Source organism: Lepidochelys kempii, chromosome 4 (genome assembly GCF_965140265.1).
Source record: "Lepidochelys kempii isolate rLepKem1 chromosome 4, rLepKem1.hap2, whole genome shotgun sequence".
In the NCBI taxonomy this organism is placed as follows: domain Eukaryota; kingdom Metazoa; phylum Chordata; order Testudines; family Cheloniidae; genus Lepidochelys; species Lepidochelys kempii.
The window spans coordinates 96,714,428-96,727,690 of record NC_133259.1 but is presented as its reverse complement, the minus strand read 5'-3'; the positions used below and the strand labels follow the sequence as shown (position 1 = coordinate 96,727,690).

At 43.2% G+C, this 13,263-nt stretch overlaps 1 protein-coding gene across 2 annotated transcripts in view; it reads right to left on the bottom strand.

Moving 5' to 3' along the window:
- Positions 1–13,263, bottom strand: part of SMIM14 (small integral membrane protein 14) — a 70,011-nt gene that overhangs the window by 17,954 nt on the left and 38,794 nt on the right. For both annotated transcript variants that reach the window (XM_073342254.1, XM_073342253.1), the window contains one exon: positions 9,892–9,940. In XM_073342254.1, coding sequence (XP_073198355.1) covers positions 9,892–9,940 — 49 coding nt within the window. The remainder of the gene's footprint in view (positions 1–9,891; positions 9,941–13,263) is intronic.

Sequence of the window (13,263 nt, the reverse complement as noted above, 5' to 3'; positions counted from 1 at the left end):
CAGGGAAATGAGGGTACATATACTACATGCTTGTGGCTTCCGCCTTGCTCCCTATGCTGTTCGCCTGTGTGCCACTTTGGTCCCTGCACAAGTGATTGCCGAATGGTGCAGGAAATTTTCCTACAATGGGGGAAAGGAACAAAGCTGTTTTGCCAAGGAGCCTTCGGCAGAGGATTACCGGTACCTCCGGGAAACTTTCCTGGAGATCTCTCTGGAGGATTCCCATGAGATCTCAGTGTGCATCAACACGATATTCCACTGTACTGATTAGCTACAAAGGGAATGTCCAGCATACAGAAACACAGCCAGCCTTGTACATTTCTATACCTTGAACCTACCTCCTCACTACACAAACCACAGCCACTTACCAGGCATCTCCTCTCCTGCTTCTTACTCACTGGAAAGCAACTGCTGAGACTGACTAGATACCTCCGGAGTGGTGGACAGTTCCTGGCTGCCTGCCCCACCGGGTGACCTCGCTGGGAGCTCCACATCATCATCTAACTCCACCTCTTCATCAATGACTTCATTCTCTGGGTTAGGTCCTCTTTCCACTGCCTCCAGTCCCGCCAAGTATCCATGGGGCTCTTGGAGGTGGATGTGGGGTCGCCACAGAGGATAGCGTCCAGCTCCTTATAGAACCAGCAGGTCTCAGGTGCAGCACAGGGGCTATGGTTTCCCTCACCTTATGGTACGCCTGCCTCAGCTCCTTTATCTTTGCTCTGCACTGCAACATGATCCTAGCCCTTTTCGCACAAGCCTTGAGAAATGTGCCTGTAAGTATCACAATTCCTACAGCTCAAGCACAGCTGGGACTGCACAGCCTCCTCTCCCCATATACTGAGCAGATCTAGCAGCTCCGCAGTAGTCCAAGCAGGAGAGCGTTTGCTGTGATAACCTGCCATGGTCACCTGGGAAGAGGAGATGAGATGTCTCCACCTCGAGAAAACAGGAAATGGAATTTCAAAAATTCCCAGGGCTGCTAAGGGGTAGGGGTGGATGGTTGTTTACCTGGCTGCAGGGCATTGGAGTTCAAACTGCTGACCAGAGCAGTCATGATGGGCTTTGTGGGACACCTACTGGAGGCCAATTAAAGCAATAAAATCAAGCATGGTGTCTACACTGGCACTTTGTCGACAAAAATTTAAAGGAAAAAGCCTTATGTCTCTCATCAGGGTGTTTGTATTTTGTCACCAAAACAGGGCATTTTTGCCGCCAAAAGTCACCTTGCAGTGTGTGTGCATTCACTGTTTTGTTGACAAAAGCAGGATTCAAACCTGGGTCTCACACATGAGTACCCCTAACCACTGGGATAGTGGGTATAAGTGGGGTAGCAATAGCATTGCCACAATGTCAACTCATGTCTAAGTCCTCTTGTATATCCAGCCCCAAATTTTCTTTTGTCCAAAACTATTCAGCAAATGTGTGTCAAATTCATGAAGTTTGTTGACCCAAAACTCCATTTTTGCCCGAACAAACTTTTTTTTTTTTTTTTTAAAGCCCAGCTATAGTTCTTTATTTGTGAGGGAGAAATTCCACAGTCTCAGATTAACCCCCAAGAAAGCTCTTTCTCCTGCACAGTGAAGGCAGAAAGTTCCATTGTGCCAGAGAAGTGGAACTTATGACCACAGTTTGTCGTGGCACTTCAGGCAATCATTTAGAAGTTCTAAGGCCAAGGCATTGAGCACCTTGAAGTAAAGACCAAGACCTTGAACATGACTTGAAGTTCTATACAAAGACTGTGTGGAGAGTGGAGGGCTGGTTTGATGTGGTTGGAGTAGCCATCCTTGCTAAGGAGACATGTAGCAGAGTTCTGATCCAGCTGGAGATACCTAAGCATTGATGGCTTTACTGCTGTAGTCCAGAGGGATGGTGATAAAATATATAATTGAGACAGGTCACCATCTGCCAAGATGGGACAGAAGCTTCTAGACAACTGGAGCTAGTAGAAAGCATTCTTGCAGATGCTGCCATGTGAGAGCTTTGTGTCAGCAAGGAATACATGAGCACTCCTAAACTACAGACAGAAATGACCAGTTTATGGGTGCGCACCTTCAATTAAAGCAGACTCCACCATGGCTGGAAAGTCTCAGAGCTTTCCTTTGCCCATAAACATCACCCTTCTCTTCTTCAGGTTCAGCTTCAACCAGGTGTTCTGCATCCATGAGCTGATCCTATACAAACACTGGGTCATCTTATCAGTCGTAGTACGATCCTATGTGGTGAAAGATAGGTAATGCTATGTGCCATCTGCATACTGCGGGCACTTGAGTCCATGTCATCTTACCTTTCACCTAATAGCTGCAACTGCAACTGCTCTGTCCCTTGATCTGTGAATTGAGGCAAAAAGCTATGATTCATCCACTCTACATAAAATGTGGCTTCTCCCCTTCCACTTCCGTTAAGAGATTTCCTGAGTAACAGATTCTGAAGAATCCTGCACCCTCCCTAACTAAGGCACACAAGTAAAGGAAGCAAGTACTCTCAATTGTGACTGAGCTGGGATCTGGGAGGTTTGGGTATGCAGTGGGAATGGGGCCAAATGGTGTTAAAATAACTGGTGAATAGCCTAAGTTTGGCTAGAACCTGATTCTAACACACTTGGACCCATCGAAACTGTATTACAACCTAGTTCAGCTACAAACTGTGCTTAAGCACATTTGTTAAACTCAGTTCCCTGGTCACTGTACAGGATCCTGAGAGCAAAGGAGAGATGCTAGGAGAGAGGAATAGGGCTTCTAAAGTTTTGTAGCACCTTATATTTTCAAAGTGCTAATGTATGATTACTAACTACCCTGAGTAGCACTCCCTTATTGTATCATGTGCTTCCTTGCCTAAATTATAAATTACCCTAAAGAGATATCTAAAAGGCTTTAAGATGATTTCTTTAGTTTGTAGTTACACAACTCCCCAAGAAATCTTTCAGCTAAAATCCTCCACTATGAAAAACAGGTCCAGCTTGCAATACAAGCTGAACTCTAATGATATCTACCTCTAAGAGATATAGTAAAAATAAACATCAGCCACATTGCTCTATAAGAAACTGCATACCACAAAATTCTGTAGGTAACAGACCTACTGATGCATATAGCCAACCTATTGCTCATATGAGTATGAGCTGAGGATCCCATTTCCAAGAGAAGCAAGGAGCAGGAGCCATGATTAGTGGGTGGTACCACCAGCAGCACAGCTGAGACAGAGCAGTGGTGCTAACAGATAGGGATCACCCCCTGAAGTTCAGTCTATGCAGGCAGAAAAGGCCCTCAAAAGTACCCTAGAATACTGCAAACATTCTTCACGCTGAGTGGCAGATGTCACTAAAAGAAATTAGAAGTTCATTTTATTTGAAAACTAAAGTTAAGGCTAAAGCCTCACCAGCAATGAGCCTCCATTCTGCTTCCCCAGCTCTTGGACTGCTGGCAGTCAAAATGGCCCTCAAAATAACTTAGAGCAGCCTAAGGGCTGCTCCAAAAATTGCTCCAGAGAGTAGTGCCCTACAGTTCTCTGGTGCTTTTGTTCTTATCCCTCCAACCCTCTCTGTAAGGTGAGAGGGGGAAGTAGAGCAACAGAGAGGCAGCTATATGCCACCTCAGCATTCCCTCTGTGGCTCTGTGAGGCTGTCAGCCCCTATCATAATTTTGAGTTTCATCAGGGCTGCACTAACATTACATACACCTTCCCATGGCCTCCCATAGCAGTATGGCTGTTCTAACAGGTGTGGATTGCTGGAGCATAGTGAGGGAGAAAAAAAATCAGGTCTCCATTTCCTCATCCACATGCCCATGCCAGGTTTTATAAGGGGAGTTGGCACTACGGCATCACCTGGGAATCCTCCCTATGCAGGAGGAACCACGAGAGGGTTGATCTGCTGGCTTTCCAGCTACATGTCCCTAGTCTCATGCGTTTTTACCATATCTCATTATAAAACACAAAGCATCATTCAGAAATATTATATGCTAAAAGTGAGCTACTGCTGCTGGAACAGATTTTAGAGAAACCCTAAAAGTCCTAAAAGCAGCACTGGGCAGCCTAATATTTTTTAACAGACAGGACTGCAAACAAATACACTTTTCCTCTACATTTTGAGGTCCATTGCAAGAGCATTTTACCTGGAGAATCTACAGAATCCCTGATGGAATACTCAGCTATTTGCACATTCAATACTTGTAGCATTCTTCCTTCATGACACCCTTTCAAATTAATCCCTCAAGCTGACACTGGTACCTTCCACCAGCAGTGGATAAATACTTGTGAACATGAGAATCAGCAGTGAAATGGCTACTAGTGGTAGATACATAGTAGATTATAAGATCTTTGGAGCATTGCCTATATCTTCCTCTATGAGGTTGTACAGAGCCCCAGTGCAGACTGGGTCCTGTGAGTACTACAGCAGATAAATTCTACATAACATTGCAACAACAAAATCAATAAGAGTTCACAGTTATTAACATACTGAAATGAACAACAGAACTTCACACTTCTGTTAATGCTGCTATTTCAGTTTGGCTGGATGCAAGCTCCAAAAAATCTTAAATTTGGGGTTAAAGGATACATTTCACAGAAAGAATCATAATCCACAGTGTTTAGGGAGTTTACATGGATTTCTGTGGTTGCCTCTCCTTAGTTGGTAGCAACAGAAAAACATGATACACCTATGACATCACCGAGCCACAGCCCTGTTGTTTCCCAAACCAAAACACACATACATCTCAGCAGTCACTTCTATGATCTGTAGCCATAGGATTTGTCTGTAACAACATGAGCAGCTGGCTTTCCAGAAGGAAACATGAACCACCAGAATGAACTGTTGAGAGAATTAAAGCAAGATTTTTGGGATCTGGGCCCAGCAGTGAAGAACTATGAATCAGTAAACGGCAGAAAGTGTAGTACCAAGCTGACTGCTGCTAGCCAACTAGTCACTTGCTGCTGGTGCAGGACTTAGGCAAAAGGAGCGGGATTCTAGATCCATCACAACTGTAGACTCATGACAACCTGATCCAAGGGAAGGAACAGGGAGGCAATGAATGGAAGTCATTCCTCATGCCTGTCTATCTGAGAGTGAGGATAAGGGTGGATGTGACGTTCTCATGGAGCAGGGCCCAGAATAGTCATAACCCACCTCAGAAAACAACAGTTCCAGCAGCTTCTCCAGGCTCAATCTGTTTATTCTATTATTTGATTCTTGAGAGTTTTACAACACTTGTTTACCCAATAAAAAACAGTCAGTCAAAATGTCATCCTAAGCCATTAGCAGAAAGCAACCCCCCACTGGAACTAAACTGTGCACATTATAAAAATAATTGAAAAGAACTTGGCTCTTCTATACAATACACTTCAGTCCAAGGATCTCAAAGTGCTTCACAAACATTAATAAACTAAGCCTCATGCCTGCCGCTCCCCCAGGAATGAGGAAGTATTACCATCCTTATAGATGGGTAAACTCAGGCACACAGAGGTTACTTGTCACAAAGCAAGTCTGTGGCAGCGACAGGAACAGAACTCCCAATGCAGGTGAATACTGCAACTGCTACACCATGCTATCACCATCCCCTGACATATATGCCCCTTTCTCCTTCTAGAAGTGCTTACAACTCAGTGTAAAATTTCATACCTGTGAAACAGGCTAAATGCCATCTGAGGATCACTTTAAATTAGGATCATCCTCTCTGGACCAGTCGAGCCAGATTTACAACCAGAATACAGTGGTGGCATGAGCAAAGCGTCTGCACCACACTGGAAGAAGATGTTGTCCTTTTCAAATCCTTATCTGATTGGACTAACTTTACACTGATTCTTGCAGAGCAGACAGTTACTCTTCAGATATCTGATTTTAGCTGCTTTGGACAAACAGTAAGTACATTTTTGAAGCCATGATTATATGCAATTTGCATGAATATCAGGTGATTGCACAAAGCAAAGCATTTTTAACTCAACCATTCTAAAAGGCCAAACAAATCTTGGTCTTATCCTCCTCTGCTAATTCCAGTTCAAAGGGAAAACCTAATTACCTAAAAGTAAAAGGAGCATTCTGGATCTCCTCCACTGTCTCCCTTTTGCCTTCTTAGAGGCTTCAAATCACAATGACCTTCCCTGAGTAAGGGCATGTCTACACTACAAACTTTTGCTGCTATAAGTTACACTGGCATAAAGCCACCGCAGTTAGCATATTGCTTGTGCACATGCATACTTGGCTCCCTTTGTCGGTGCTGCGCGTACTCACCCAAAGTATTTGTTTCAATGCACAGTGCCATGCACCATGGATAGATATCCCAGTGTGCAACTCGCCACTGTCCAGCATGCTGTCTTTTGGTGGGGCAGAAACAGGTTGCATAGGGTTGAATGGCACTGCAGGGTCAAGTTCCCATCATGCAGCTTTCTCCACCCTATAACATCATCTCTAGCCCATAATTTTCACGCTTATTATTAAAATCCTACGAACTCATGCAGGACTTGTTGCTATCTGCCATCTCGGACAGAAGCATGGGGTCTGCACAGCTCTGCACTCCTGTTATGAGCATTGCAAGCACAGGACACATGATCCTGAGGTATTTGCAGAGCCAGAAGGAGAATCACAGGAATGATGATGATTTCCTGAAGGGCAGATTGCTGTGGGCCATAGCGAGAACCAATTAAAGATTGTTGTTGGCGTTCACGGAGCAGCTGCAAATGATGGAGTGCAGCTTCTGGATCCAATAAATGAGCACTGACTGGTGGGATCCCATCATAATGCAGGCTTGGGATTATGAGCAGTGGCTGCAAAACTTTCAGATGCACAAGACCACATTCCTGGATCTGTGTGCTGAGCCTGCCCCAGCCCTCTAGCATAAGGACACCAACAGGACAATGGCACTGCCAGTGGAGAAGTGAGCGGTGATCACCGTGTGGAAAACTTGCTGTGCCATATTGCTGCCAGTCAGTGGGAAATTATTTTGGAGTTGGAAAATCAATTGTGGGGGCCACTGTCAGGCAAGTGTGCAGGGCCATTAAACATCTGCTACAGAGGAACTGTGACTCTCAGCAACATGCAGGACATAATGGATGGATTTGCAGCAGTGGGATTCCTGAACTGCAGTGAAGTGACAGATGGCATGGATACTTCTGTTTTGGCACCAGACCACCTTGCCACAGAGTACATCAGCAGAAAGGGCTACTTTTCTATGGAAGCACTGGTGGATCACCAGGGACGCTTCACTGATATCAGAGTTGGCTGGTCAGGGAAGGTGCACAACACTCACATCTTTAAGAACATGGACTGTTCAGAAAGCTACAACCAGGCACTTTCTTTCCCAACTGGCAGATTATCATTGGTGATGTTGAAATGCCATTATTGATCCTGGGGGACCCAGCCTAGCCTTTAGTCCCCTAACTCATGAAGTCACACACCGGATACTTTGACAGCAACAAAGAAAGATTAAACTACTGGCTCAGCAGCTTGAAAAAGGCTTTGGTAGACTGAAAGGGCACTAGCATTGTTTACTTCACAAGATTGGGTATCAGTAAGAAAAATATCCCAAAGGTTATAGTTAAGGCTAAGATTTAGTGACAGGTATTTTTGGTAAAAGTTGTGGACAGGTCATGGGAAATAAATAAAAATTCACAGTCCGTAACCTGCCCACGACTTTTACCAAAAATACCCTGACTAAAACTCTACTTCTGGGGTTCGACTGCTCAGGGACAAACAGTAGTTACACCGACATAAGGTGCAGGGTAGACATGGTCTTAGAAGGGCTTGTGTCTCTCTCAGCACCTCCCTCCAACTGAGCCCTGATGGTCTTTTAGCAGGCCCACTAGGTGCTTGTTATTCAATTAACAAGGATAGGCTTGTTCCCCTTAAGTTAGATTGTCACAGGTAGCCTGGGCCCGGATTTGCCTTGAAGAAGCTAGCGGTCCTGTAGCAGGTATGCATGGTATTCATATGGAAACAATTGGCTAAACAGGTATGCATGTGGAAATAATTGGCTAAAAATCCATCCCTCAGAAACAGGCAGCCTAATCAAGCATGTATGTGCACTACTTGGTTGAGCATTATGCTGCCTGGACATATGTGTCATTGAAGGCTTTATGCATTAACAAGCTTTGGGGTAAAATTTTCCAAGCCTCCTCTAGTCACGTAGGAGCCTGAGGCCCATTTTCAAAGATGACTTTAAGTCAGACTTAGATTCTTAAGGCTTAAATTACTTTAGAAAATGGGCCTTAGGCTCCTAAATCAGATGCTTTTCAAAGGCTAAATTAGGCTCCTCGGTTAGGTGCTCTTGAAAATTTTACTCTATTGTTTTAACTACACTTCCCTTGCCCACTGCTGCTCGCTCCCCATCCAAATGCATTCACAGACAATAATGTTTGTATTACCTGAGTACAAACTGTAACTAGTGCTCAATCCTACCAGGCGGTGAGCACTCTGCCACTCAAAACCCTCAATGGAATCTCTACACAGATACACTTCCATGTTTGAATTGATCCCATTTGGCTAACATGATGATGTCCAGTCAGTGTGCACTTATTATTTACAGGAAATTTACAGCATATTTTAAGCGAACATACACCTCAACACTGCTGTATTAATGAAATGGCCACTGAGTCAGGGAGAAATGCCATCACACTGTTCTTTAGTGCAGCTTTTCTCAAATGCGGGCAACAGGGGCTTTTCTTGTGGCCACAGCTTCCTGGGGTGTGATGGTGGGACGGGGGGAGGGAGGGGAAAGCAGCAGCCCTCCCTGGTGCTCCTGGATGCACAGCCTTGGTGTTGGTTGCTGGGGCTTCCAACAAGGGTTGGGCAGCTGGTGGGTGTGGTGGGGCTCAGAATTTGAGCTTCAGCCTGGAGGTGGCGGGGAGGAAGGCTCTGGTAGTGAGGCTTTGCGCTCTAGCCCCAGGTTCCGGCAGTGGGGCTTCAGGCTCTGGCCTCCGCTGCTTTCCCGGCCAACCCCCAAATCCCCAGTTGCCCCTGCTGCCTACCCTGATCTCCCATCCAGGGCTTAATTTGTCCCCAGACTTCCCAGGGCTGAGTAAATCTGCTGTGAAAAGTGATACTTGTATGTTGTTAATATCACTTTTCACAGCAGACTTACTAGCTAGCAATAAATAAATTACAATGATTTGGATGTGTGTATGTGCATATTTATTTGTTTTTCCTAAAGCTAATTAAGTATTTTAGGAAGAAGTGTGAAAGCGGCCACCAGCAAGAGTTGGTGGCCACACCCTGAGGCTACCAAATAATTTGTCCTGAGAACCCCTGCCTTGTATACCATGCATAATGGATCAGATTCCCTCACAGGCAGATGCTGGCAGAGGCCCTTCTGTGAAGGAAACTCTTCTCGGAGTGGAGGGGGATCAGAGTGGTTCAAAGAGACTGCACAATCCTACAAGTGAATGGCACTAGCCATGGAGGGGGCATGACCCAGGCATTCAGGGGATGTATTGATTCAGCACAGCCCCACTGCAGTCTTCACTGGCAGGGCTCCCATAGTGCTACATGTGGACATTAAAACCACCCTCCCCTGGCACAACCTCTGTGCATTGGAAAAACCATGATTCTCCTGCCCAGGGTGAATCCCACTTAGTACCATGGTACTTGCTGGTGCAAGGAAGGTCAAGTTTGAACCCTGAAAGTTACTAGGCTAAATTCCATTAGACTTGGGGACAAATCGAGAAAGGTGCTGCACTCCAGCAACTCATGTTGACGCCAGTGGGTTTCAGGGTTGCTCAGCCCAGGATGTGGCCCATAACATACATTAATTTAAATCTGACAACGATTAATTCAAACCACAACTCTGTGAGGGAAAAAAAAAAAGAGATCCAGGCCATACATCTCATTTTAGTTAATTACTGCTGCTTATTTTGACTTTCACAGGAGTCCTAATGTCATACACTTCCACTTAGAATAGGGTTACTTACCTTCTTGAAGGCATTCCGTGTCTGTGCAGTATGACTGGGATTGCCTCAGCTGAAATGAATAAAAAGAAAGACCTCATGGTTAGGAAAGGGACTTGATCAGCTGTTCAAAAGTAGCAAGAGAGATCTGAATTACTGCATAGTTTAAACTTATTCAACAGAATGGATCTATACAGAGTTTAAAAAATATTAGGGAATAGTGTGTTGAATTTTTGAACTGAAACCATTTATTTAATATTACATCAGCAGAGATCTTTGATAAGAGAGATTGTAACTGCTACATTGCTGCCTCACACCAGGGTTTTGGTATGTAAAGAATCCTAGTTATTTAGGAGGTTTCTAAATAACTATTTATATAATGTACTTTAAGATGACTGACTTCTTATATAATGTACTTTAAGATGACTGGAAGTACTGTTGCTCCCATTATCTACATTCCTGGTATGTTACACAAGGGTTAAGTCTGAATACATTTTTTAAGTTCAAGTTTATAAACCTGTATATACTTTGAGGTTCATAATGGATGGGTGCTGTTAAAAGAAAGATTAAAAAGCTACATTAAAATACTACGTGATCATCTATTAATATGTGATCATACTAAAATAAAGCACTTGCACATTAATTCTGGCATTTCCCATCTTTTGCGTTCTTGATTTTTCAACCTAATAACTTTCTTTAAATAAAGATTTTTTTGTATACAGTTTGCTAGTTTGTGAGGTTGAGAGAAAAAAACTGCAGAAACATTTTCTATTATGTACAATTATACCACCAGCCCCACTGGCAAAGGTTGAACCCTGGCCTTTCAATTTTGCAGAAAGATACAGCAGGTTTGTTTTGAGAAGCAGCCTGGTAAAGAGAATGGATTTTGTGTCCAGCCTATTAGGGAGTTGGGTTCTTTTCCTGCTTGTGCAACCTCTCAGTGGAAAATGAAATATTGATTAATTATAAAAGGTGTGATGGGAAATATAAACATTAATGATAAATGAGTCTTGAACTCATGTTCTCCTGGTTCCCCATTATTATTGGCGTTTGTTTCTGTTCCGGGGTTCATGTCACATTTGCAGGTTATGACCGCAGAGGCAGGGATTGATCACTGGGAATTTATTCTGCTGCCAGGTGATCTCTCTTCCCAGGCGTTGTGAGGGATGGGGCAGTGAGGACTGGTCTTAGAATGTTCAGGGATTCTGACATGCTACCAAAATTACATTTCGCAAAACACAAGCTGGAGATAGGAAATGGTGATTTTCAAAAAGCAATTTTTATTCGGGCAAAGCTGCATAAAAATTCCTGGGATGAACAAAAGGCACATCTCTGACCTCAAAACAGTCGCCATGTTGAATTTCAAAGACTTGCTTTAATAGCAGTATCAGAGCATCTCTCTCTTTTCGTCACAATGGGATGCTCACTATGACTTTGGTGTATTAATCAATACAGGCACATACACACACTAAATAGTACAAGTGTAATTGTTGATGATTAAACAAATCTAAGTAGCTTGTGCAGAAGTCTCACACTTTCCCCCAAGTTTTACCTTACAGTGGTGTAACAGGTATGATCACTCATTTTGTTATAAGCACATAGCATATTATACAAAGCACAACACTTCAAAAAGACCAAGACAGCAAAAGCTGAGCAACTGAGAAAGGAAGACATTTTTAGTCAGAACATTTAAAACTCAGTTTATACCTATTTAACTTCAATGACTAATGAACATTTTGGAGAAAGGAACCCTTTACTAAAGATTCATCGCAACACTTCCTTCAATGAAGGTGTTACGAGCTCATAATAAACATGCTCTGAGACTGTCAAGAAGGCCTCCAGCAAAACCAGGGAAAAACAAAATTAACTTTCCTAATGTTTCTATGGTTAATAAGCAAGCAGAAGAAAATCTAATAAAAGACACCCCCACTCCCAGAAACAACACTGAAAACCAAACCTACTTCCAGGCCTTCTTTACATATCACAAAGAAGGTCACAAGCCCAATTTTTATTACAAACCTTTGTAGATCATCCCTATGAGGGGATGAACTTCTCTTACCAAATGATGCTGACTTAGAATATTTTGTGACTGAAATATTCTGGACTGTAAAGATTGGACATTGGTGTAACTACAGTTTAAAGAGGTGAATGATGTGGATAAATTCCACTCATAAAAGGGCTTGATTTAAGGAGGGGCTAAACATTTATAATCCCTACTGGAGGCCACAGGGTTTGCAGGTGATCAGCACTCGTGAGTCAAGCCCAGAATATTAAATGGACAAAAGATATACAATTCAACCTTTGAGACATAATACAGACTCACTAGCATGTATCATACATTCTTTAATACACACAAACCCCTTCCCATATAAACAACAAAAAACAATTTCTTCATATATTTGTAATAAAGATCTTTTTTTGATGTTTATGCAAAAAAAAAAAAAGGTAACATTTTCAAAAGTGCCTTGGTCACTTTGGCTCTTAAATCCCATTTAAATTCAATAGGATTTAGGCTCCAAGGGGGACTTAGGCGCATCTGAAAATTTTACCCAATAGTTATAAACATGGACCTGCTGTACCAATTACTTGCCACATGAAGACAATGGTGTAAGCAAAATACATAACTTTGATACAGAGTGCAGAAGAAATCTGTGGAAAATTACAGTAAAATATGTGAGGGCTTTTACTCTGGTTTATGTAATCTGCAGACATTTTATGGAGACTCCCCCTAACCATGCACACCCCTTCCTACATATGAGTCCCACTCTACAGCTCTTGTGAACTTAAAGCTCCCACTGAAGTCAACTCTTAATCTAGCTCCTGCTCACATGGAAACAGTATCAGAAGGAAGCCCAAAGCAAAATCAAATAAGAGAGGCAACTTTTACAAATATCAAACAACACCTGTCTATTCTAACTCTTTCCCCTTTAACATTCCGCAGTGTGACTACCACTCATGCAGCTCCTCTGTCTAGTATATACAGCTGCTAAAGGCTACCGGTGTTTTAAACACAGTGTCATCTACTCCTGCTCGAAGCACTAATCCATGCCTTGTTATACACTACCCAGTTCAGAATAGCTTTACACTGTTGTTAAAATGCCTTTTAGCACTCTCTCCCCCCCGCCCCATATTTCTTTCCATTGTACTGCTAATGCAGCGCCAGCAGCAGTAGCAATGGTGGGAGCTCTAGTGCAGGCTGACCATTGGTATTTCAACCACCATGTGAAGCTTACTCATTAAGATTTGAAAGACACTTTAAGGCCCTTGGATGTAAGGTGATACAGAAATGCCAAGTGGCAGAAATATTCAAAGTAACTGATCTATCTTAAGGTAAGTGCCACTAGAAGAGCGATTTTCAACGTTTTTTCATGTGTGGACCCCTAACAATTTTTTAAT